The 27551-nt window shown below is 43.5% G+C and overlaps 1 protein-coding gene and 1 pseudogene across 1 annotated transcript in view; one reads left to right on the forward strand and one right to left on the reverse strand.

The window, feature by feature from the left end:
• Nucleotides 1-27551, reverse strand: part of Dcps (decapping enzyme, scavenger) — a 59389-nt gene that overhangs the window by 9511 nt on the left and 22327 nt on the right. The window contains exon 3 of the mRNA XM_032909611.1: nt 2821-2966. Within this exon, the coding sequence (XP_032765502.1) occupies nt 2821-2966 (146 nt within the window). The remainder of the gene's footprint in view (nt 1-2820; nt 2967-27551) is intronic.
• Nucleotides 11134-11266, forward strand: LOC116908385 (annotated as a pseudogene).

A 27551-nucleotide genomic window follows, 5' to 3' on the forward strand; every position in this document is an offset into this window, starting at 1 on the left:
AGAGAATAAACAGCACAGAATAATAAATAGCACAGAATAATAAATAATAAATGTACATGTAGGGCTGCCAAGACGGCTTGTAGATAAGGACACTTCCTGCCAGGCTTGATGACCTGAGTCCGATCCCCAAAACACACAAGTAATCCTCTGACCTCCACCTGTACACTATGGTGCACGTCTATGTGCACACACATAAACACAAAAATAAAAATGTTAAAAATTCTATTCGGAAAATAAGAAGCATAAGCCCCAGTTTTAGTCCTTAAAGGGCCAGGCAGTAGATACAAGCCTGCTGCTGCTATTTTTAAGAATGTCCTCCAGTGCCTGTGAACTTCCAGTCTCCTGAACACAGTCCACAGACCTCCTCTAGGCCACCCAGGGCCATCCCCACTGAGCCCTGTGTTACCTACCGGTGCCTAGTCACATCAATACCACTTCTATATATCCCCTGGAGCGCAAGAGAAGGCTTTCGTCTCGCTGACTCCAAGTCTACAGTGGTTCCTCTCACTGCATCACCACTATGCTCACACCAATGGGCCTGTGTCGTTATCACAGCTGTCTATCTCCATGTCCATCTTCCCTGAATGTGTGGACATTAGCAAGAGCTTGTCGGCTGGAGCCTGCTTAAAGCCCTGTACAGCAGATACTCAGTAATGAAGAGACTGCTGCCAGTTATGCTAGAAACTTGTGTCAATCAGATATGAAAGAAAGGAGTTCTGAGGAATTCCTTCTGTTTACAAGTAGAACTGGGTAATGGTGCACAGTGAGGTAGTTACATGACTCACGTCAACTAGACGAGGGCCTCTCCTCTAGAAACCCAGATATGGACAAACAGCCCCACAGAAAACAGGTTCTAGACGGTCCCTCTAGGATCCTACACACAAGTTATCTAGGAATGTAGAGGCACTTCCTTTCCACAAGACAGAACAAGTGCCAGCCCCAAGAAAGGGACTGGGGATGTACAGATCCTAGTAGAATGCCTGCCTAGTAGGAATGAGGCCCCATGTTTAATCCCTAATACCACGTACACTGAGTGTGGTAATATACTTCTGTGACCCTAGCATTTGGGAAAAGGGGCAAAAATATCAAGTTCAAGATCACCTTCTGGTACCTAGGGAGTGTGCGGCCAACCTGAGCTAAATGAGACTTTGTGTGGTTGTTACTTTTATGTATCAACTTGACACAACAAAAACATCACCTAGAGAGAGAGAGAGTCTCCACCAGGCTTGCCTGTAGCAGCTGTTTCTCAGCCTCTTTGGAGGTGGAGTGACCCTTCCGTAGGGGTCGCATCTCAGTTACTTACAATTCACAACAATAGCAAAGTCACAATTATGAAGTGGCAGCCAGGTAATGTTATGGCTGGGGGTCGCCATACACGAGGAGCATTAAGGGATCACAGCATTAGGAAGGTTGAGAACCACTGCTGTAGGGAATTGTCTTAAATGATTTCCTTGATGTGGGAAGACTCAGTCTGGATGTGGGTGGCGCCAGTTCCCTGGGTTGGGGCCCTGGCCTGAGCTAAAGCTGGGAAAGCCAGCTGAGCAGAAGGGTGCGTGTACTCACTCTCTCCGCTCTTACCTGTGGATGTGACGTGCCGGGTTGTCGCAGGCTCCTGACACTGTGACTTCCCCACAGTGATGAGCTGTGGGGGAGCCGTGAATCTGGAATTGTGAGCTAAACCCCCACCCCAGGTTGCTTTTTATCAGGATATTTTAATCACAGCAACTGAAATGAAACTAGGACACCTTGCCTCGAATTTTACAAAAGAGTGGAGAAAATAAAAGACCTTGAGCCAAAGGAGTCTGTGAGCAAATGCTGAGTTGGTGGCACTGGCCGGACCGTCCAGTCTTATACGGGAAAGACGGCTGTCAACACAAGGCCTCCTACAGGGACAATGTTCCTCAGGCACAGACAGTCCCCCCACCCCAGTTCTGTTACAACTGATAGAACAGCACCCCCACACTTCTGAACTAAAGAGGACCGGCTGTGAGTGTCCCACACAAGAATACTCTTTTTACCATGTACCCTGAGTCTGGAGAGAGTATAAAAAAGGCCCAAAGAGAACGCCAGTGAGCAACAGTGAGGAGCCACTGAAGCCAGTGAGTGGGCAAGGAAGTAACTCATCAATACGCATCAGTCATGTTTAACTGTGAGTGGCCACGTGGGGCTAATTCCAGGCAGAGGCTCTGGTTGGCACTGGGCCTAAACCCAAAGCATTGCCAGGATATCTGAGCTGAGCATCCTGTATCTGGCTCAGCCGGAGTACTCTGCTGTCACCTTTGTATACACAGGTCTGTACTAAACACACACTGGGGACCACAGAACACAGCCTGCTGTGGACAGAACACAGGGAAGTGAGTGACAGGAAGTGTTTGCTCTGAGACTTATCTCCTGCAGGCTGGATTGCTACAGGAAAGACTAGGGAGATAAGATGCTGGATCAAGGTCATTAAACCCAGGAGAAGGCCTTTACTCATAGATCATCAATGAGTCAGAGGCTATACGGGGCTACTACAGAGCAGATAAAATGTCTCTGAGATGGACTTCTCAGAGAACGACAGTAGAACACTCCAGAACCTCATAAAGGGCGAAAGATCACAAAGCCTGCCCTGACTGTCCTGAATAAAACGGCAACCAGCCCATGCCAGGAGGCTCTACCCCACAGAGTCTGTCCACACTTCTCTCTGCAGCTTCTCAGTCACACAGGCTGTTCAGGCCTTCGGGTAGTTGTGGACTATCTCTGGGATGACCCCAACAGGCGCTTGCCAAAAGACAGAACCAGCTTCAGGGTCAACATTTATGAGACTTGGCAGTTAGTCACCTGGATGCTGAGGCTCTGGGACTCCAGGTAGGGTAAAGTGGTGCTCCTGTAGTCATCTCCAGTCTCTCGGATCAGGCGGAGGTCCTGACGCATGTACTTTTGCAGGTGTTTCTCTGTGGCAGGGTATACCACGGTTGTTTTTATATCTACGATGACACAACAAAAGTCTGACTAGAAAATAAGACCATTAAATTCATGAGGTAAGCCACATTCCTGGCAGGAAAAGCCTTTTACTCTTGGCTCTCTGGCCCCTCATAAAATGAACTATAACCACCCAACCTTCCCAGCAGAGTGACCAAAGGTTTCTCACTTGTTCTATGCAAATTTCTAGGTATGTGGCTTTCTGGATACAAAGTAGGAAGTGTAGCTTGAATCCTAGTGGCTACCTTAAGTAGCTTAGTGGCTCAGTGTGGACTCTGGAGCCAGGCTTAAGGCCTGGGCTTAAGGCCTGCCTGTGCCTGCTTCTCACTCACTTTGAATAGGGTTATGGCCCCCAACTTGGTCCAGTTACTTAACTCCTGTGTTACTATCTACCGAATGAAGACAGCAACCGTTCTTATGTCATGTACTGGAGGATGAAGTGAGTCAGTTACCTGAGAAGCTCTTAGAACAATGTCTGCTCTTATAAACACTTCATAAGTGCTGGATGGTGTGCTTGTGGGATGGCTCAGGGGTAAAGGCACACGATAACTTGAAAATCGTTTGTAGGAGGAGAAAACCAACTCCTCAAGCTGGTCTCTGACCTCTACAAACACTGTGGTAACACAAATAAGTAAACAACGTGTTAGATGTTGAATCCAGGTTTCTCAGATGCCACCATCAATTACTCTGGCTTGGATGATTCTATGGTGCAGTGTACTGTCTGTCTCATGTCTAATTCTGGGGTAGCTGAGCCTCAGCTTGAGTGTTAGTGTCCCCTTCCTCTGTAACAATCAAATGTCTGTAGAGATTTCCAAACCGCTCTTTGGAATTTTTAAAGAGACTGAATTTTAAAGTGTTTGAATTTGCAATGATTGGGATTTTTTAAGTTTGTAAAATATTTTATATTGCAGTGTTATTAATCTGTGATCTTGAGGACAAACAAGAAAGGAAAGGTTATAGCTTAGCAGTGTGTGTGTGTGTGTGTGTGTGTGTGTGTGTGTGTGTTTGTGTGTGTGTGAGTGAAGTTGACAAGGAGTCAAATATGTTAGTTTTCTAGCTTCAATTGAGAAAATGCCTCCATAAGATCCAACTATAGAGCATTTTCTTGATTGGTGATCGATGGGGAAGGATCAAGGTGATGCCACCCCTTGGCTGGTGATCCTGGTTCTCTTAGAAAGCAGGCTGAGCAAACCACAGGGCACAAGCCAATGAGCAGCACCCCTTCATGGCCTTTGCATCAGCTTCTGCCTTCAAGTTCTTGCCCTGTGAGTTCCGGTCCTGACTTCCTTCAATGATGAGCAATGCTGTGGAAGTGTAGGACAAACCTTTTCCGCCCCAACTTGTTTTTGGTGATGGTGTTTCAACACAGCAATAGCAACCCTAACTAGGGCACGGTGTATGTCTATTTGTGTGTCTGTCTGTCCAATTGGTACAGTTTCACTTTGTAGGCTGGGGCTGGCCTAGAAATCACTATATAGATCAGGCTGGAGTTGAACTTGTGGAGATCCTGCCTTTGTCTCCCAAGTGCTGGAATTATAGACAAGAATATCAGTTTTAATCAGCAAGAAATCCTGAGCCCAATGTGAGGGCACACACTTTTAATCCAAGCACTTGGGAGGCAGAGACAGGCGGATCTCTTGTGAGTTTGAGGCCAGCCTAGTCTACAGAGTGAGCTCCAGGGCAAGCCTGGACTGTTACACAGAGAAACCTTGTCTGGAGGGTTCAGGGAGAAATCCTATCATTTTTCTGAACAGACTACATTCGAATGCTCTGGTCTAGCACCACCTGGCTATGGTAAGTCCTTCCCACTCTTGTCAATAACATGTAGCATAGCTGAGGCCTCAACAAAGACTACTGGGACAGGGAAGACTGATGCCCTGGTGTTGCAAAATCAGCTGGATGGTTCTAAAGAGCTCCACATGCCCCCTCTTGTGGGACTCAGGTACGATCTTCAAGGGAATAGCATTCCCTCCTTACATCAGCATCCAGCTATGAACTAGCAGGCCACACTTTCAGACTGGGTCTCAGGATGGAAGTGGTTCCATTGCACTTTTGTGAATGAGAAAGAGAGTGGCAGGAATGCAAAGCTCATCCACTCTGATGCTGAAGACAGCAGAGGCAAAACTGGAACAAAGGCCACTTTAGCTTAAAATTGGTGATCTTTCCAGATGGCGGCCCAGTTCTTCTCAAGCTCAGTTGACATACGCAGGTGACACACCAAGCTCATGACTTCCAATGATCACACAGTACATTCCATCACCCATTCCATCACCTCTGAGACAGGGTGGCATAGTGGGGAGATCAGAGTTTGGGATCAGAGTAGCTAAGTAGTTCACCCTTTCTGCTAGGTGACCCTGAGCATATGGCCTCCTAGACGCTCAGATTCTTTGACTGTTAAAAAGGGTGAACACAAAAGCTGCTTCTCAGCTGCTGTTAGCATTAAGTAAAGCATGTTGACTAGATCACCAGGACTTAAGTCTAATTCTCTGGACCTGATACTTTCTGGGAAAAAAACTCTTGCTTTTCATTCTTCACGACTCTCTAATAACCTATGGTCAGACAATTCAAGAGCCAATAGACTGCGTAAAAGAGACTGAAGGGTCCCATCCTGGACCTTTCAGGGGCCTTGAGGAAAATGTCATGGCATCTGTAGTGCAAGGGAGAGGATGAGAGTAGAGGTTTGGGCCAAGTAGGCTGGGTATAACCCCTGAGTCTGCATTCACTGGCTGTGTGATCAAGGGCAAGTGGCCAACCCTCTCTGTTGCTTCATTTCCCTCACCTACATGACTGAAGGTGATAACGGCACTATTCTGGCAGTGCTGGTGTATGAGAACTACACCAGTCAGTGGGTGGAAGACATTCAGGAACTTTCTCACACACAAAAGCACAATGCTGACACCAGTGTCTGTGTCTCCTTGTTTCTGTAGTGCTGTCAGCTGCCTGAACTGGAGAGAGATGGGCCTTGGCAAAGGGAACTCTCTCAGGGTTGGGGAGAGATCCTGGAACAAAGACTAGGTTGACACTGGAAAACAGCCTGATTCAGCTGGCAGGGGACAGGCAGCCCTGGGCAGATAGCCTGGGGCTCTTGGTGGTTCCAGAGAGCGAGCCCTAGTCTGCCCAGGCTTGTCATGGATCTGGCCAGCCACCCAGGGTGCAGGGAGACAGGAATCTCACCAAGCCAGCCCTCACCTGTCCTCCACCCACCTCAGCACGGAGAAACTCCAGAGGCTTTACCCTTCCTTCTCCAGAAGCTGCTGGAACCCCACAGGTTCTCTTGGAGCCCCAAATGCCACCCCCTTTCCTGCTGCCTCTGCTGCACCCACTGTTGGGCCACCTCCCACTGCGCTGACAAGGGCTTCTCTCTAGGCATACTGTAGCAGTCCCCAGTGCCAGCCAGATCCCCACAGCAGGGATCCTCGAAGCTTCTTTGCCTCCCTTGGGTTTCCGGCCAGCTTGGCAGCCTGGTCAGGTTCTATGATCCTCCTTTGTGTATTCTCCCCCTACCACTCACTGACTTACTACACAGTTTTCCTGTCTACCCCCTCATGACAACAAAAAGTTCAAGAACACATCTGACTTCTTTATTTTCACTATTCTTCCCCGGCACCTCTCACATGGTAGGCACTCAGTAATTACTGCACAAATGAATGCATGAATTTGGCTTTGGGGGGCTTTAAACCTTGAAAGAACATTTCTGTCCCAAATGGAATAAATTCTCTTTGATTTAAAAAAAAAAAAATCAATGTTTCTTTCTTACCGCTGCTTTCAACTGGCAGCCTCCAACCCGCCTCCACAGTCTCACCTGCCTCTGAACTTCAGGAAATACACAAACGTCTGTTAAAAAGATGCTGGGGAACAGGAGATGGGACCAACACCCTCTCCTCAACCTCACTGCCGATGCTGCGGACTCCAAATCAGTCACAAGGAAACCCCAGCACACCAAGTCCCAATAGCATTCCCAATGTGAGTGGCTTTAATACTCTGCCAAAGAGGCCGGCTTTAAGTGTGTGCCCGGTGTGTGCCTGCAGCCCATGATTTGCGAGGCCGAGTCCAGGGTTTTGAGGGCAGCATAAGCAATGTAAGAGACCATGTCTCAATAAGCAAAAACAAAACCCAATGTTAAAGCTAGAAAAGAGAAAGGAAGCCTGAGGAACTGCTCCAGAAGAGAGTAAATGGATGTAACTGAGGGGTTGCAGCAGATCCTGTGTGGGACAAGAGTCCTGCTTACACGGGACACAGGAACAGGCACAATCAATGGACTGCATCTAACTCTGGCTTCAGTGAGATCTGACACCTCTGGTCTCTGCAAGCACCTGCACCCCATACATTTGTGCTCGCTCTCGCTCTCTCTCTCTCTCTCTCTCTCTCTCTCTCTCTCTCTCTCAAAATAGTTCTTAAAAATAATAAAAAATACATTTTTAGAATGTGAGATTTTCTAAAATTAGGTTTGTCCATTCCCATACTTTGTACCCTCAGCAGCACTGTATCTAAATGGAGGGGCAAGAGACGAAAAAGGAGATGGGCAAGTCTTTGTCTTCACTCCTTTCCTATGGGATGCTTTTGTTATTGTTGTTCCTTCACTGTTTTCAAAGTAAGAGCTTAACAAAATGGAAAAAAGTGTTGATATCCTTCAGAACCTTGGCCCGAGTTACTAACAGATGCACGAGAGAGAGAATCCACGTTAAGCCAGTAAGTGTAGAAACTCACTGCTTCTCACAGCCAAGTGACTGGGTTATTGTGATGGTCCCATTTTACACAGGAAACAGATACAAAAGCCTGGGCAGTCCTGAGGCTCCTGCCACCATAGTGACAGCCTTGTTTAGCCACTAGGCAAAACTTCTTGGGATGACTCTCTGGCAAATGCCACCAAGCAAGTTGGCTAGGGGGAGCACCGGCTCTGCTTGGCATGAGCAATACCCTGCAGCAAGTCTTCCAGCCCAAACCCTTCCTGTTTGTGTAGCCTGAGAAGCAACGAGGAATTCCCAACCACGTCCTCCTGCTGGTATCCTTTAAAAGACCACAGCAGGACAACCTTCACACACACACACACACACACACACACACACACACACACACACACACACACACACACACACACACACACCCCTACCCCTTGAATGTTTACAATATAATAAACAATTCCATGGTGCACCTCACAAAGACTCCTGTCTGACATGACTTCTTAAATTTTGTTTTTTCATTTTGAACGCAAGTTGAATTTACAGAAACTAAACAGAGTCAGATGGTACTTGCTTTGCAATTTCTCATTCTTCCCGACCCCCAACCGCCTTCCCCCTATCCCTGTCTCTAGCCCCACAGAGGCACCACTGAAACCCCACTCATCACTTTTTTTGGCTTTGCTCATTCTTACTTGACTTTTGAGGTCACTGCACTGGCCACTCTTCCTGGAAGACAAGACTTATCTCTGACTGGTCCTCTACCAAGTGCATATGCACACACAAACACATGTCTGGCAGCACACTTCCCAGAGGCCCCTCCCCTTAGCAACATCTCAGTTTTCGATAAACTGATATACATCGCTACCAGTGTTTTTCTTGTTAGCACAATTTCTAATGTTCAAAATTAGTAATTACATTTTTACATCGTTAATTTTGTTAAGATCATTTCATCAAGAGTTTGGTCAGGAGTCAGTGGTCAATAAACACACAAACATCTGTTAAAACTATGCCTGGGAATGAAAGACATGTATGCATATCTCCCACAGGCCACTCAATGATTATCTATGAAAACTATAGCCCGTCTCAACATCACTGCTAACATAGTCCCCAACTCAATTACAAGGAAACCCCTGCACACTGAAGCCCAGGGGCATCTCAAAACCCATTTTCCTGTTTACATATATCTGCAGACATTGAAACTCCTCAGACACATGAGCGATGAGTATGTCTTCCTGGAGTCTTTGCCTTCCCTTTTCACTGCGACTGGGCAACTGGGAAGGTAGCCTTACACTTTCGTGATTATTTCCTTTTTTGCTAAAGCAGTGGTCTTTAAACTTCAAGTTGCCATTATTTTGAAATTACTTCTTAGAATTTTCATTACAAAAAGCATACAAATATTTTCAATTTTCTACAATAAATTACTGAGTAAATCAGTAGGCAGAATTTTAAAAGCAAATATAAAGGAATACTATTCAGCCATTAAAAAGATAAAAGTGATGGTAGGGGGCTGGAGACAGCTTGGCAATTAAGAGCTCATTCTATTCTTGGGGGGGACGGGACCGGTTTGGTTTTCAGCACCCATATTGGTCAACTCACAACTGTGCCTAACTCCACAGGATTTGATGCCTTCATCTCAACTCACCAGCAAATGTTCATATGCACAAGCCCACACTCACATACATACACTCACATAATTTAAAAAATAAAAATAAGAGTGTGTAGGATGGCTCTGTGAATAAGGTTACCCAATGACACTCCCGCCACCACCCCCTAGAACTCCATTCCTGGGACCCACATGGTGCAAGGAGAAAACCAAGCAAAAGTTGTCTCTGACCTCCATGATGCCTTCTGGTAGACCGCAGCCATACATAGACAAGTATGTGCAGGAAATATTTTAATGTAATAAAAATTAAAAAACAAAACAAATCTTAAGAGCTGGATGTGGTGTTATACAACTTTAATCCTGGCAAAGGGAAGGCAGAGGCAGGCAGATCTCTGAGTTTGTGGCCAGATTGATCTACATTAGGAAGGCCAGCCGAGGTTACATAATAATACCCTGGATGGGTTGGAGGGTAAAACAGGCCCATATGTGGCTCTGTAGTTGTGTGTTTAACATTCTAACATGCAAAAGACTGTGGATTCAATCCCCAGCAAAACACCACACACACACACACACACACAGAGACAGAGAGAGAGAGAGAGAGAGAGAGAGAGAGAGAGAGAGAGAGAGAGAGAGAGAGAGAACACCACATGCCTGTACTCTCAGGCCTCTGGAGGCTAAGGTAGGAGGATCATCATGAGTTCTAGATCAGTCTGGCTGCCTTAGCAAGACCCTGTTTCAATAAAACAAGAGCCAATACAAAGATGAAAATATGTGTTTTGCAGCAGCAATACTGAGAGCTGGAGAACATCTCTGTGGCCAACCCCCAGCAATGGTCCCTTCTTACTTTCCTTGGTTTCTGCAGTTACTTGAGGACATGTATCCTATCCACATCTCAAGATCTGGAAACAGGAGCCTTAGGAATCTAGGTTCTTCTTAAAAGTCATTAAAGTGGAAAGATACAGGACTATCCTCTGAGCCAAACTGCTATCATCTTTAGGAGTTTGGCTGGGCCCACTCTCCAAAGATCACCATAGCTGGGCTTTGCTGACTGTTGAGTTCTATCCTGGAAGGAGGGTGCAGGGGGTCATGGGGTCCTTACCTAAGTGTCCAGTCACCCTTCCAACCAGTTGTATGTGTGCAATTCTGTCCTAATTGTGCATGGCCTTGGAGTCTGTGGGAACCTAGAGGACACAGACGGAAAGGAAATGGAGAAGGGTCTCCATCTACATAGCCAAAGGAGTGTGATCATCCACGTTGAGTGTAGCCCTTTGGTGTGACTACTTTAAAGTAAGTCACCCGCACTCCTGACTGTCATTCCTCACTGTCTGCTCTGTAAGAAAGCACAATAAACTCACTGGTTCCCTAAGCACCAGAGCTCACTCTGATGGAACTGCACCGTGGCTGGTCATTGGGACTGCATGAGGAGAGGGTAAACAGTGTTTATGTCTCTCCAAGGGAAGGGAGGAGGAGAGAGAGAGAATAACAATGAATATGATCAACGTGCATGTGCTGGATAGTTTTATGTCAACTTGACACAAACTAGAGAAATCTGTAAAGAGCAAGTCTCAATTAAGAAAAGGTCTCCATAAGATCTAGCTGTGGGACACTTTCCTGAGTAGTGATTGATAGGGAGGGCCCAGGTGGTTGTGGTCCTGAGTTGTATAAGAAAGCAGGCTGAGAAAGCCAGGGGGAGCAGGCCAGCAAGCAGCACCTCTTCATGGCCTCTGCATCAGCTCCTGGTTCCTGCCCTGTGTGATTTCCTGTCCTGACTTCCTTCCGATGATGAACAGTACTGTGGAAGTGTAAGCGGAAGAAATCCTTTTCTCCCTGACTTGCTTTTGGTCCTGGTGTTTTTATCACAGCAATAGAAACCGTACTGAGACAATACATTCCTCCTGGCAATGGGCAAAGAGACACCTTGCTGGTGGTGTTCTTCTATCAGTCAGGGGCAGAGCAGATGCCCTTTGTTCCTCTGTTCTGCCTGACTTGGTGGACAAAGCTGTTTTATGTCTAGGACTCATAAAAATCAAATCAAATCAAATCAAATCAAATCAAATCAATCAAATCCAGGTAGGGAAGCATGGGAGAAGGAATACAGAGACCCGTGGAACACCACGCTACCCAGAGACCTGCCCTCCAGCACACAGCACAGGCAGGCCACAAGGCACCTACCTGCCTTCACATCAGCGGAGACCAAGGATGCCACCCAGGATCCTGCCTTGTGGCCAACTTGCAGTAAAACTACGACAATGTGAGAGTACGAAGTGTATGGATGTGAGAGAAAGAGAAGTGGAGCAGCTTGAGCATTAAGTAGAGAGAGGGAACTAAAGACTCAAGGGTGAGGGGAGCAGCGTGTTGTGAATGGCCAGCCCCTCCACCTGGGACCATGCTGGGTCTGTGGTTGGGGCAGCTGCCAGGGACCACATGGATGTCCAGGGGCTGTGCAGAACTGGCCCGGCTACTCAATGGCTGCAGCACTCAGGAGAGCAGGCCCTGCACTTTGACCACACAGCCCAACGGAGCTGGCTATGGTGACAGGGGTGTGGGTAAGTTAGCCAAGAGGGTGTAAGTGTGGGTGAGCTGACCCCACCACTTGTCTCCCATGGGTGGCACGGGCACAGAAGTGATGCCTTCACCCCTCACCACTTCTGCCCACAGGGTCATGAGCTAGGGAGAGCTATTCCTGCCCTTTACCAGATGCAGTACTTGGGAAACCTGGCCCTGCACCTCACCTGGGCAGCACAGTAGGGCTAGCCCTGGTCAATGGGGTACAGGTGAGCTAGCCCCAAGGGTAAGAGTGAGCTGGCTCCACCACCTGCAGCAATCTGGAAAGCTGGCCCCAGGGTCATGAGGTCAAGTGAACTGGCCCCACCACTTGTATGCTGTGAGGTGGCTTGGGTGCAGGGCTGATGCCCTCCCCCTTCTTCCCTCACCACCTGCGTGCGGCAGTCAGGAGAGCTGGCTTTGGGGAGATGAGAGCTGGAGAGCTAACCCTGTAGCACTCAGGAGAATAGGCCCTGCATCTCCTGATGTAGATGGCCCTGATGGAGAAGACACAGGTCAGCCAGCCCCAAGGATCTGAGAGTGGGAGAGCTGCCCCAGCTCTTCCAAGGCTGCAGCCCTTGGGGAAGTGGGCCCTCTGCCTTGATTAGGCACAGTGGAGCTGGCTCTGGAGGTATGGGTGAAGGTGAGCTGGCCCTGAGGATTTAAGAGCAGGAGATCTGACTTCGACTCCTGCCAGTGGTGGCATTGGGTGGCCTAACCAAAGCAGTGCTGGAAAACTCACCCTGGTGATACAGAAAAGGCAAACTAGGAAGGCTGACCAGCTTAGCTATCCCCCAGCCCAGATCTATGGCTCTGAGTTGGCCCACCCTCAAATCTAAATTATCTGCAATTGGTTGGGACATGTAAAAAGGTACAGTCTTGCTGATCCAAAGCTGTAGGATACAGAAAACAAAAGGATAACTGGGAGGAGTTCTGATGAGGATCCAATATTGATATTGTCACAAATGCTAAATATCTTGAACCAGACACATGGCAAGTGAAGATGTATGGACAGAGGGATATAGTATGGAACACACTGTGACATCCTACAGCGTCCATGATGAGATGCTTTCTATGCTTTTTTTTTTTTTTTTTGGCTTTTGTTTGTGTGTATTTTTATTTGGGATGGGGGATTAAGGGTGAAAGGCTGGCAAGATGAGCAGGACTGGGGTGCTTGATGTGAAACTCACAAAGAATAAAAGGTTAACAACATAAAAGAATACATTATATACATGTGTGAGACTGTCCTAAAGAAGTCCATCATTTTGTCTAATTAACATAGGTTAATACAACTGCTGCTGCTGTTGTTGTTGTTGTTATTTTTGGAAACAGTATCTCACTGTATAGCTCTAGATGGTCTGGAACTTACTTTGTAAACCAGGCTAGCCTTGAACTCAGAGATCTACCTGCCTCTGGTTAGCATTAAAGGCATGAACTAGCATGCCAGGTGCAAAACAAATTTTAGCACCAAAATTTACATCACATATATGCTGTATCTACCATTAAAATTATTCCTGTTTTGAAAACTACATGGAGCCAGAAGCATATATAATGTTAAAATAAGAATAAATTATTATTGTTATTATTATTATTAATAGTAGTAGTAATAGTAGTGTAGTAATAATAATAGTAGTAGTAGTAGTAGTAGTAGTAGTAGTAGTAGTAGTAGTAGTAGTAGTAGTATTGAGAAATGAATCTTGCAATGTGGCCCTGGCGACAAAGACCAGGCTGGCCTTAACCTTGCAGCAATTCTCTTGCCTGTTTCGTCCAAGTACTGGGATTATAGGCACGTGACACCACATCTGGTAGTTATTCTTGCTATTGTTCTGCTATATTGGTGAATGAACCCAGACTCTCATGCACGCCAGACAACAATTCTATCACTGAGTTATACCTCTAACCCAACTCAATGTTTTTAAAGCCGATTTCTACTCTACTAGTCAATGGAAGACATTGTATTTTTAACAGCTTCCCAAATAAAAGGATTAAAACGCCCCCTCTTACTATTGTTTAAAGTACAGAATCATCAAAATTGTAAATTGGGAAATCTTAGCTTATGTTTCTTTTTCTGTATATAATAAAGTATCTTCATCAGCATGTTGAATGCAAATAAGGAACATTAATCAGCCAGAAACCTCAGTTTGTATGTGCAGCACAGCCACCTGATGTGTGAGGCCTGGGGTAGAGCCAGGGAATCTCTACATCGAACAAGTTCCCAGGTGGCCTGATCCTGCTGGCCCAGGGACCACACAGGATAACTGGGCAAAAGCTCAAACTCAAGTTGCTTCCACAGTAATGGTACAAGGAGGAAAGTCTGCAGCTTGGAGCATCTCGAAGTGTATTATTCTATTGTCACACTTCGGAATTCGGCTAAAGAATTCTAGGATGGAGGTACACAGACATGGTTCAGAGGGCAAGGGAGCTGACAACTCCAATGACCTGGGTTTGATTCCCAGAATCCACAGGATGAGAAAGAAACTGGACTGTGACTTCTACATGTATGCTGTGGCATACCAGAACCCTTACTACACACAAAATAAATAAAGGTTATGATAATAATAAAGTAAATTTGGGGGAGCTGGAGAGATAGCTCAGTGGTTAAGAACATTTACTGTTCTAGTAGGGGACCGGAGTTAAGATTCCCTGCATCTGTGTTGGGTAGTTTACAACCACCTCTGACTCCAACTTGAAGGGATCTGATGCCTACCACTTCAGCAGAAGACTTCTGCCTTACTGTGAAGGCCATACAAGCACTAGGGACCCCAAGTAAGACATCACCACCCCACCCCCAACAGCTCTACCTACCCCCGACACCCACCCCCATATTCTGGCCAACCACCACTCAGGCAGGAGATTCCTGTTTTATCAGAGGCTACACGAAGAACCCCCTAGATGGCTAGAGGCCAGTGTAAGAACACAGTCAACAACAGCCAAGGCAATATGGTACCTCCAGAACCCAGCTATGGTACTAGAGCAAGGCCTGAATACTCCACCACAGCTAAAGCATGAGACAATGACTTTAAATCCAATCTTATGAAATTGATAGAGGTCCTTGAAGAGGAAATGAATAAATCCCTTTTAAAAATCCAGGAAAATACAAACAGATGAAGGAAATGAAGAAAACCATTCAAGATCTGAAAATGGAAATATAAGCAATAAAGAAAACATAGCCCACACCCGGATCCCGGCCCGCAGCAGCTCTCTGCTCCCAGAACCTGTGGGAGAGATACCTTACCGCCTGGTCAGGTGGGCACTCCTGAGGCTGCAGAGCAGAAGAGACCACCAACACTGCCCACCCCTGCCCACATCCCTGGCCCAAGAGGAAACTGTATAAGGCCTCTGGGCTCCCGTGGGAGAGGGCCCAGGTGAGGCAGGAGCCCTGCCTGAGACACCGCCGGAACCTGAAGGAAACAGACCGGATAAACAGTTCTCTGCACCCAAATCCCGTGGGAAGGAAAGCTAAACCTTCAGAGAGGCAGACACGCCTGCGAAACCAGAAGAGACTGCTCTCTACACACATTGCTGATTCCAGAGGAAAAACACCGAGGCCATCTGGAACCCTGGTGCACGGAGGCTCCCGGAAGAGGGAAGCGAGATCTTCCTGGTCGCTGCCACTGCGGAGAGCCCGTGGGCAGAAACCCACGAGCGAACTTGAGCCTCGGGACCAAAGAGGAAAACACCGGAGGCCATCTGGAACCCTGGTGCACGGAGGCTCCCGGAAGGGGCGGCGCAGATCTTCCGGGGTGCTGCCACCTCGGAGAGCCCGTGGGCAGCACCCCGCGAGCTAACTTGATCCTCGGGACCACAGGTAAGACCAACTTTTCTGCTGCAAGTGACCTGCCTGGTGAACTCAAGACACAGGCCCACAGGAACAGCTGAAGACCTGTAGAGGGGAAAAACTACACGCACGAAAGCAGAACACTCTGTCCCCAATACTGGCAGAAAGAAAACAGTAAAACAGGTCTACAGCACTCCTGACACACAGGCTTATAGGACAGTCTAGCCACTGTCAGAAATAGCAGAACAAAGTAACACTAGAGATAATCTGATGGCGAGAGGCAAGCGCAGGAACCCAAGCAACAGAAACCAAGACTACATGACAAATTCTCCCACCAAAACAAACATGGAATATCCAAACACACCAGAAAAGCAAGATCTAGTTTCAAAATCATATTTGATCATGATGCTGGAGGACTTCAAGAAAGACGTGAAGAACTCCCTTAGAGAAACACAGGAAAACATTAATAAGCAAGTAGAAGCCTACAGAGAGGAATCGCAAAAATCCCTGAAAGAATTCCAGGAAAACACAATCAAACAGTTGAAGGAATTAAAAATGGAAATAGAAGCAATCAAGAAAGAACACATGGAAACAACCCTGGATATAGAAAACCAAAAAAGAGACAAGGAGCTGTAGATACAAGCTCACCAACAGAATACAAGAGATGGAAGAGAGAATCTCAGGAGCAGAAGATTCCATAGAAATCATTGACTCAACTGTCAAAGATAATGTAAAAGCGGAAAAAGCTACTGGTCCAAAACATACAGGAAATCAGGACTCAATGAGAAGATCAAACCTAAGGATAATAGGTATAGAAGAGAGTGAAGACTCCCAGCTCAAAGGACCAGTAAATATCTTCAACAAAATCATAGAAGAAAAAAAACTTCCCTAACCTAAAAAAGAGATACCCATAGGCATACAAAGAAGCCTACAGAACTCCAAATAGATTGGACCAGAAAAGAAACACCTCCGTCACATAATAGTCAAAACACTAAACGCTCAAAATAAAGAAAAGAATATTAAAAGCAGTAAGGGAAAAAGGTCAAGTAACATATAAAGGCAGACCTATCAGAATCACACCAGACTTCTAGCCAGAAACTATGAAGGCCAGAAGATCCTGGACTGATGTCATACAGACCCTAAGAGAACACAAATGCCAGCCCAGGCTACTGTATCCTGCAAAACTCTCAATTAACATAGATGGAGAAACCAAGATATTCCATGACAAAACCAAATTTACACAATATCTTTCTACAAATCCAGCACTACAAAGGATAATAAATGGTAAAGCCCAACATAAGGAGGCAAGCTATACCCAAGAAGAGGCAAGAAACTAATCGTCTTGGCAACAAAACAAAAGAAGAAAAGCACACAAACACAACCTCACATCCAAATATGAATATAACAGGAAGCAATAATCACTATTCCTTAATATCTCTCAACATCAATGGCCTCAACTCCCCAATAAAAAGACATAGATTAACAAACTGGATACATAGCAACGGACCCTGCATTCTGCTGCCTACAGGAAACACACCTCAGAGACAAAGACAGACACTACCTCAGAGTGAAAGGCTGGGAAACAACTTTCCAAGCAAATGGTCGGAAGAAGCAAGCTGGAGTAGCCATTCTAATATCAAATAAAATCAATTTCCAACTAAAAGTCATCAAAAAAAAGATAAGGAAGGACACTTTATATTCATCAAAGGAAAAAAAAATCCACCAAGATGAACTCTCAATCCTAAATATCTATGCCCCAAATACAAGGGCACCTACATAAAAAAGAAACCTTACTAAAGCTCAAAACACACATTGCACCTCACACAATAATAGTAGGAGATTTCAACACCCCACTCTCATCAATGGACAGATCATGGAAACAGAAATTAAACAGAGGGCGTGAGACAGACTAAGAGAAGTCATGAGCCAAATGGACTTAACGGATATTTATAGAGCGTTTCTACCCTAAAAAAGCAAAAAGGATATACCTTCTTCTCAGCTCCTCATGGTACTTTCTCCAAAATTGACCATATAATTGGTCAAAAAAACAGGCCTCAACAGATACAGAAAGATAGAAATAATCCCATCGTGCTATCGGACCACCCGGCCTAAAGCTGGTCTTCAATAACAATAAGGAAGAATGCCCACATATCGTGGAAACTGAACAATGCTCTACTCAATGATAACCTGGTCAAGGAAGAAATAAAGAAAGAAATTAAAACTTTTTAGAATTTAATGAAAATGAAGGTACAACATACCCAAACTTATGGGACACAATGAAAGCTGTGCTAAGAGGAAAACTCATAGCGCTGAGTGCCTGCAGAAAGAAACAGGAAAGAGCATATGTCAGCAGCTTGACAGCACACCTAAAAGCTCTAGAACAAAAAGAAGCAAATACACCCAGGAGGAGTAGAAGGCAGGAAATAATCAAACTCAGAGCTGAAATCAACCAAGTAGAAACAAAAAGGACCATAGAAAGAATCAACAGAACCAAAAGTTGGTTCTTTGAGAAAATCAACAAGATAGATAAACCCCTAGCCAGACTAACGAGAGGACACAGAGAGTGTGTCCAAATTAACAAAATCAGAAATGAAAAGGGAGACATAACTACAGATTCAGAGGAAATTCAAAAAATCATCAGATCTTACTATAAAAGCCTATATTCAACAAAACTTGAAAATCTACAGGAAATGGACAATTTCCTAGACAGATACCAGGTACCGAAGTTAAATCAGGAACAGATAAACCAGTTAAACAACCCCATAACTCCTAAGGAAATAGAAGCAGTCATTAAAGGTCTCCCAACCAAAAGAGCCCAGGTCCAGATGGGTTTAGTGCAGAATTCTATCAGACCTTCATAGGAGACCTCATACCAATATTATCCAAACTATTCCACAAAATTGAAACAGATGGAGCACTACCGAATTCCTTCTATGAAGCCACAATTACTCTTATACCTAAACCACACAAAGACCCAACAAAGAAAGAGAACTTCAGACCAATCTCCCTTATGAACATCGGCCTTAAAAATACTCAACAAAATTCTGGCAAACCGAATCCAAGAGCACATCAAAACAATCATCCACCATGATCAAGTAGGCTTCATCCAGGCATGCAGGGATGGTTTAATATCTGGGAAAACCATCAACGTGATCCATTATATAAACAAACTGAAAGAACAAAACCACATGATCATTTCATTAGATGCTGAGAAAGCATTTGACAAAATTCAACACCCTTCATGATAAAAAAGTCCTGGAAAGAATAGAATTCAAGGCCCATACCTAAACATAGTAAAAGCCATATACAGCAAAACCAGTTGCTAACATTAAACTAAATGGAAGAAACTTGAACAATCCCACTAAAATCAGGGACTAGACAAGGCTGCCCACTCTCTCCCTACTTATTCAATATAGTTCTTGAAGTTCTAGCCAGAGCAATCAGACAACAAAAGGAGGTCAAGGGGATACAGATGGGAAAAGAAGAAGTCAAAATATCACTATTTGCAGATGATATGATAGTATATTTAAGTGATGCCAAAAGTTCCACCAGAGAACTACTAAAGCTGATAAACAACTTCAGCAAAGTGGCTTGGTATAAAATTAACTCAAATAAATCAGTAGCCTTCCTCTACACAAAAGAGAAACAAGCCGAGAAAGAAATTAGGGAAACGACACCCTTCATAATAGACCCAAATAATATAAAATACCTCGGTGTGACTTTAACCAAGCAAGTAAAAGATCTGTACAATAAGAACTTCAAGACACTGAAGAAAGAAATTGAAGAAGACCTCAGAAGGTGGAAAGATCTCCCATGCTCATGGATTGGCAGGATTAATATAGTAAAAATGGCCATTTTACCAAAAGCGATCTACAGATTCAATGCAATCCCCATCAAAATACCAATCCAATTCTTCAAAGAGTTAGACAGAACAATTTGCAAATTCATCTGGAATAACAAAAAACCCAGGATAGCTAAAACTATCCTCAACAATAAAAGGACTTCAGGGGGAATCACTCTCCCTGAACTCAAGCAGTATTACAGAGCAATAGTGATAAAAACTGCATGGTATTGGTACAGAGACAGACAGATAGACCAATGGAACAGAATTGAAGACCCAGAAATGAATCCACACACCTATGGTCACTTGATTTTTGACAAAGGAGCCAAATCCATCCAATGAAAAAAAGATAGCATTTTCAGCAAATGGTGCTGGTTCAACTGGAGGTCAACATGTAGAAGAATGCAGATCGATCCATGCTTATCACCCTGTACAAAGCTTAAGTCCAAGTGGATCAAGGACCTCCACATCAAACCAGACACACTCAAACTAATAGAAGGAAAACTAGGAAGCATCTGGAACACATGGGCACTGGAAAAATTTCCTGAACAAAACACCAATGGCTTATGCTCTAAGATCAAGAATCGACAAATGGGATCTCATAAAACTGCAAAGCTTCTGTAAGGCAAAGGACACTGTGGTTAGGACAAAGCGGCAACCAACAGATTGGGAAAAGATCTTTACCAATCCTACAACAGATAGAGGCCTTATATCCAAAATATACAAAGAACTCAAAAAAGTTAGACACAGGGAGACAAATAACCTATTAAAAAATGGGGTTCAGAGCTAAACAAAGAATTCACAGCTGAGGAATGCCGAATGGCTGAGAAACACCTAAAGAAATGTTCAACATCTTTAGTCATCAGGAAATGCAAATCAAAACAACCCTGAGATTTCACCTCACACCAGTGAGAATGGCTAAGATCAAAAAACTCAGGTGACAGCAAATGCTGGCGAGGATGTGGAGAAAAGAGGAACACTCCTCCATTGTTGGTGGGATTGCAGATTGGTACAACCATTCTGGAAATCAGTCTGGAGGTTCCTCAGAAAATTGGACATTAAACTGCCTGAGGATCCAGCTATCCTCTCTTGGGCATATACCCAAAAGATGCCCCAACATATAAAAAAAAGACACGTGCTCCACTATGTTCATCATAGCCTTATTTATAATAGCCAGAAGCTGGAAAGAACCAGATGCCCTTCAACAGAGGAATGGATACAGAAAATGTGGTATATCTACACAATGGAATATTACTCAGCTATCAAAAACAACGAGTTTATGAAATTTGTAGGTAAATGGTTGGAACTGGAAAATATCATCCTGAGTGAGCTAACCCAATCACAGAAAGACATACATGGTATGCACTCATTGATAAGTGGCTATTAGCCCAAATGCCTGAATTACCCTAGATGCCTAGAACAAATGAAACTCAAGACGGATGATCAAAATGTGAATGCTTCACTCCTTCTTTAAAAGGGGAACAAGAATACCCTTGGCAGGGAAGAGAGAGGCAAAGATTGAAACAGAGACTGAAGGAACATCCATTCAGAGCCTGCCCCACATGTGGCCCATATATATACAGCCACCCAATTAGACAAGATGGATGAAGCAAAGAAGTGCAGAAGTGTAGATCACTCCTGAGAGACACAGCCAGAATACAGCAAATACAGAGGCGAATGCCAGCAGCAAACCTCTGAACTGAGAATAGGACCCCCGTTGAAGGAATCAGAGAAAGAACTGGAAGAGCTTGAAGAGGCTCGAGACCCCATATGTACAACAATGCCAAGCCACCAGAGCTTCCAGGGACTAAGCCACTACCTAAAGACTATACATGGACTGAACCTGGACTCTGACCTCATAGGTAGCAATGAATATCCTAGTAAGAGCACCAGTGGAAGGGGAAGCCCTGGGTCCTGCTAAGAATGAACCCCCAGTGAACTAGACTGTCGGGGGGAGGGCAGCAATGGGAGGAGGATGGGGAGGGGAACACCCATAAAGAAGGGGAGGAGGAGGGATTAGGGGGATGTTTGCCCGGAAACCAGGAAAGGAATAACACTTTTCGAAATGTATATAAGAAATATTCAAGTTAATAAAAAAAAATAAATTAAAAAAAAAAAAAAAAAAAAAAAAAAAAAGAAAACATACACTGAGGGAATCCTGGAGATGGAAAATCTAGGGATGTGAACAGGAACTGCACAAGCATCACCAACAGAATACAAGCAGTGGATGAGAAAAATCTCAGGTGTAGAGAAAACAATAGAAGAATCACTGGTCAAAGAAAATGTTAAATCTAAAAACCTCCTAACACAAAACACCCAGGAAATCTGAAACACTATGAAAAGACCAAACCAAAAAATAATAGGAATAGAAGATTCATAGCTCAAAGGCCCAGAAAATATTTTCAACAAAATCATACAATTTTTTCCTAACCTAAACGAGGAAATACTTATTAACATACAAAAAGTTTACATAGCACCATGCATTAGACCAAAAAAAGACAGTCTCCCCACCACACAATACTCAAAACACTAAATGTACAGAACAAAAATAAAGAATATTAAAAGTTGCAAGAGAAAAAGGCCAAGTAACATGTAAAGGAAGACCTATTAGAATCACAATCAACTTCTTAACAGAGACTCTAAAAGCCAGAAGGGCCTGGCAGATGTCTTACAGACTCAGAGATCACAGATGCCGGCCAAGACTACTATACGCAGCAAAATTTTTAATCCCATAGATGGAGAAAACAAGATATTCTGTGACAAAGTCAAATTTAAACAATTTCTTTCCACAAATCCAACCCTACAGAAGGTACTAAAAGGAAAACTCCAACTCAACAAGGTTAACTGCACCCAATAAAACAAAGAAAATAAATAATTTCACATCAGCAAAACCAAAAGAAAAATCACATGCACACACACCCCACCACCACCACCACCACCACCACCACCACCACCACCACCACCACCACCACCACCACCACCACCACCACCACCACCCTACCACCATCACCACCACTGCTGCCAACATCGAAATAACAGTTATTAACAATCATTGGTCACTCATATCTCTCAATATCAATGAACTCAGTCTTCTAATAAAAAGACACAGGCTAACAGAATGAATGCAAACACAGAATCCATCATTCTGTTGCATACAAGAAACCTCAACATCAAAGATAGACATTATTATCTCCTTACTGTAAGGGGCTGAAAAAAGATTTTCCAGGCATATAGACTGAAGGAGCAAGCTGATATAAAGCTATTCTAATATCTAACCAAAATTAATCGAGAGATGGTGAATAATATCTCATATTCATCAAAGAAAAAAATCCTCCAAAATGACTTCTCAATTTTGAACATCTATGGCCCAAGTGTAAGTACACCCACATTTGTAAAAGAAACATTACTAAAACTTAAACCCAACATCAAATCCCACACAGTAATAGTGGGAGACTTTACCACCTCACTCTCACCAGTGGACAGAAACTAAACAGAGAAATAATGGAACTTAAAGACATTATGACTAAAATGAACCTAACAGATACCTGTAGACATTTCACCCAAACACAAAGGAAAATACCTTCTTCTTAGAACCTCATAGAATATTCTCCAAAATTGACCACATACTCTGTCACAAAGCAAGTCTCAGCAAATACAAGAAAACTGAAATAACCTTCTGTATCTTATAAAATTGCCATGGATTAAAGCTGGATTTCAACAACAACAGAAACAATAGAAAGTCTACAAACTTATGGACACTGAACTCTCTACTGAATGAACACTGGGTCAAAGGAGAAATAAGAAAGAAATTAAAGACACCCTAGCATTCAGTGAAAATTAATACACAATATACTCAAAGGTATTGGACACAATGAAGCCAGTGCTAAGAGAAAAGTTAATAGTACTAAGTGTCTTCATAAAGAAATTAGAGATATCTCATACTAGCAACTTAACAGCACACTTCAAAGCTCTAGAACAAAAAGATGCAAACACATCCAAGAGGACTAGATGGTACAAAATAATCAAACTTGGCTGAAATCAATAAAATAGAAACAAAGAGAACAATACACGGAAGCAATGAAACAAAGAGTCAGTTCATTGAGAAAATCAACAAGATAGACAGACCCTTATCCAAACTAACTAAAAGGCAGAGAGAAAATATCCAAATTAACAAAACCAGAAAAAAAGGGGTACAGAACAACAGATAACCAGGAAATTCAAAGATTCATTAGGTGGCACTTCAAAAACCTATACTCACAAAACTGGAAATCTTTAAAAAAAAAATGGGCAAATTTCTCTTTAGATAATATTTACCAAACTTAAACCAAAATCAGATAAATAATTTAAATAGACCTACAACCCATAAGGAAATAGAAATAGTCATTAAAAGCCTCCCAACCCAAAAAAAGCCCAGGGGCAGATGGTTTAGCTAAGAATTCTATCACATTTTCAAAGAGCTGATAACAATACTCCTCAAATTATGTCACAAAATAGAAACAGAAGGCACACTGCCAAATTCATTTTATGAGGCCACAGTCACCCGGATACCCAAATCACACAAAGACTCAACAAAGAAAATAAATTACAATTTCCCTCATGAACATTGACACAAAGATACTTAATAAAATACTTGTAAATCGAATTCAAGAACACATCAAAAAGATCACCTACCTTGATCATAGGCTTCATCCCAGAAATGGAGGGATGATTCAGCATACAAAAATATCAGTGTAATCTACCATATAAACAAACTGAAACACACACACACACACACACACACACACACACACACACACACACACACACGATCATCTCATGTCTTTGACAAAATCTAACACCCCTTTAATAAAAATCTTGCAGAGATCAGGGATATAGGGGACTTACCTAAACAAAATGAGGGCAATATACAGCAAGTCAATAACCGATATAAAATTAAATGAAAAGAAATTCAATCAATTCCATTAAAATAAAGAATAAGACAAGGCTGCCTACCCTCTCCATATCTATTCAATACAGTGCTTGAAGATCTAACTAGAGCAATGATACAACTAAAAGAGATCGTAGGAATATAAATTGGAAAAGGAAGAAGTTGAAACATTGCTATTTTCAGACGATATGATAGTATGCATGAACAATCCCCAAAATTCTACTAGAGAACCCTTATAGCTGATAAATACCTTCAGGGAAGTAGCTGGGTACTAATTAACAACAACAACAATCAGTAGCCCTCTTTTATACAAATCATAAAAGGACCGAGAAAGCAATCAGGGAAACAACACCCTTCACAATAGCCACAAATAAAATAAAATACCTTGGTGTAACTCTAACCAAGCAAGTGAAAGACCTGTATGACTAGAACTTCAAATCTTTGAAGAAAGAAATTGGAGAAGATAATCAGAAGACAGAAAGATCTCCCACACTCATGAATAAGTAGGATTAACATAGTAAAAATGGCCATCTTACCAAAAGCGATCTACAAACTCAATGCAATTCCCATTTGGTATTCTAACACAATTCTTTATAGATCGTGAAAGAATAATACTAAACTTTAAATGGAAAAAACAAGCAAACAAACAAACAGGATAGCTAAAACAATCCTATACAGAAGAGCTTCTGGAGGTATTACATTCCCTGATTACAAGCTATTCCACTGAGCCACAGTAATAAAAACTGTATGGTATTGGCATAAAAACTGACAGGTTTGTCTTAGCTAGGGTTTTAAGGCTGTGAAGAGACATTATGACATGACCAAGGCAACTTTTATAAAGGACAATACTTAATTGGGGCTGGCTTACAGTTTCAGAGGTTCAGTTCATTATTACCACGATGGGAAACATGGCAGCATCCAGGCAGACATGGTGCCAGAGAAGGAGCTGAGAGTTCCGCATCTTGATCCAACTGCAGCTGGGAGAGACTATCTCACAGGCAGCTAGGAGACACAGTGACACACTTCCTCCAACAAGGCCCACCTCCTAATAGTTCCACTCCCTGGGCCAAGCATATTCAAACCACCACAGGTTCATCAATGGAATCAAATCAAAGGTCCAGACATAAATCCACACATTTATGGATACCTGATTTTTGACATAAGAAGCCAAAATTATATAATGGGGAAAAAAGAAAGCATTTGCGACAAATGGTGTTGATTTAGCTGGATGTCAGCATATGGAAAAATACAAACAGATCCGTATCTATCACCCTGCATAAAACCTAAGTTCAACTGACCAAAGGCCTCAACATAAAACCAGATACACTGACCTGACAGAAGAGAAAATGGGGAATAGCCTTTAACATGTTGGCACAGGAGATAACTTCCTGAATAGAACACCAATAGCGCAGACACTAAGATCAACAATTAATAAATGGGACCTCATAAAACGGGAAATCTTTTTAAGGCAAAGGACACTGTCAACAGGAAAAATGGCAGCCTACAGAATGGAAAATGATCTTGACCAACCCTACATTTAACAGAGGGCTAATATCCAATACATATAAAGAAATCAAGAAACTAGACATCAACAAACTAAATAACCCAATTTAAAAACAGGGTATAGATCTAAAAGAATTCTCAACAGAGGAATCTCGAATGGCCGAGAAGCACTTATAAAGAAATGTTCAACATACTTAGCTGTCAGGGAAATGAAAATCAAAACAACCCTGAGATTCCACCTTACACCTGTCAGAATGGCTAAGACCAAAAACACAAGCGACAGCTCACGCCAGCAAGAATGCGGAGCAAGGAAAACACTCCTCTATCACTGATGGGAATGCAAACTTGTACAGCCATTTAGAGATCAGTATGACGGTTTCTCAGAAAACTAGTAATCAGCCCCATCCACACCACACCACTCCTGGTCATACACACCCGAAACCACAAGGACACTTGCTCAACTACATTCACAGCAGCTTTATTTGTAATAGCCAGAAACTGGAAACAACCTAGATGCCCTTCAAGAGAAGAATGGGTAAAGATAATGGTACATTTATACAATGGAGTATTACTCAGCTGTTAAGAACAATGCATCATTAAATTTACAGGCAAATGTATAGAACTAGAAAAGATCATCTTGAGGGAGGTAACCTAGACCCAGAAAGACAAACACAGTATGTACTCATTTACGAGCTGGTATTAGCCATATTACAATCCAAAGAAGCTAAATAGTCAAGGGAGGATGCTTGAATCTCACTGCGAAAGGGAAATAAAGTAGCCATCCAGAGTGGATGGATGGAGGGAACTAGGTGGGAAAGGTGGTGGGGAGGGGAAACTCCCAGTAATCTGAGGTAACCCTCCAAGACTCGTGGGAATGAGGGATACAGAGCCTGAACTGGCCATTTCCTATAACCAGGCAAGACTTCCAGTGGAGGGACTAGGACACAAACCTAGCCACAAAACTAATTTGTCCTGCCTACAAGATGTGCTGGGGTAAAGGTAGCATAGAAATTGTGGAAGTAGCCAGGTAATGGCTGGTCCAGCTTGAGATTCATACTAAGAGAGGGGGCCCACCATTGACACTGCGTGGAGGACTAGGACCCAGAGGTTGGATAGCCCAGAGACCTAGAATGGACAATGATTCCTAATGGTATTCTGCGATACTCATAGATGGGTGTTTAATTTCACCCAGAAAATGATGGGAGACAGATGCAGAGGCCCACCAACAAACAATAGGCAGAGTTTAGGGAATCCTATGGAAGAAGGGAAGCAGGATTGTTCCTGCAGATAGGGTTAAGAACAACACAAGAAAACCCACAGAATGAACCAACTTGGACTCACAGGGCTTCACAGAAACTGATCCAACCACTAGGGAGCCTGCATGGGATTGACCTAGGCCCTCTACATATATATTACAGTTGCACTGCTTGTTCTTCATGTGGAACTCCTAACAGTGGAAGCAGGGGTTGTTTCTGGATGTTGTTTGTCTTCTTTTGGTACTCTTTCCCTCATACTGGGTTGACTCATCTACCTTAATATGAGGGAGGTGCCTAGACTCAACTGCAACTTGATATGCCATGTTTGGTTGAGCATTCTGATTGCCCCTTGAAACTAGGATCCTATATGCTTGTCTTGCCTTTCTCCCAATGCTTTATCTTTCTGCGAAGCTGTTTACTGCCACTTGATTGTTTCACTCATCTGTTCTATAAGGCAAT

The sequence above is a fragment of the Rattus rattus genome, chromosome 8, assembly GCF_011064425.1.
Source record: "Rattus rattus isolate New Zealand chromosome 8, Rrattus_CSIRO_v1, whole genome shotgun sequence".
Taxonomy (NCBI): Eukaryota; Metazoa; Chordata; class Mammalia; order Rodentia; family Muridae; genus Rattus; species Rattus rattus.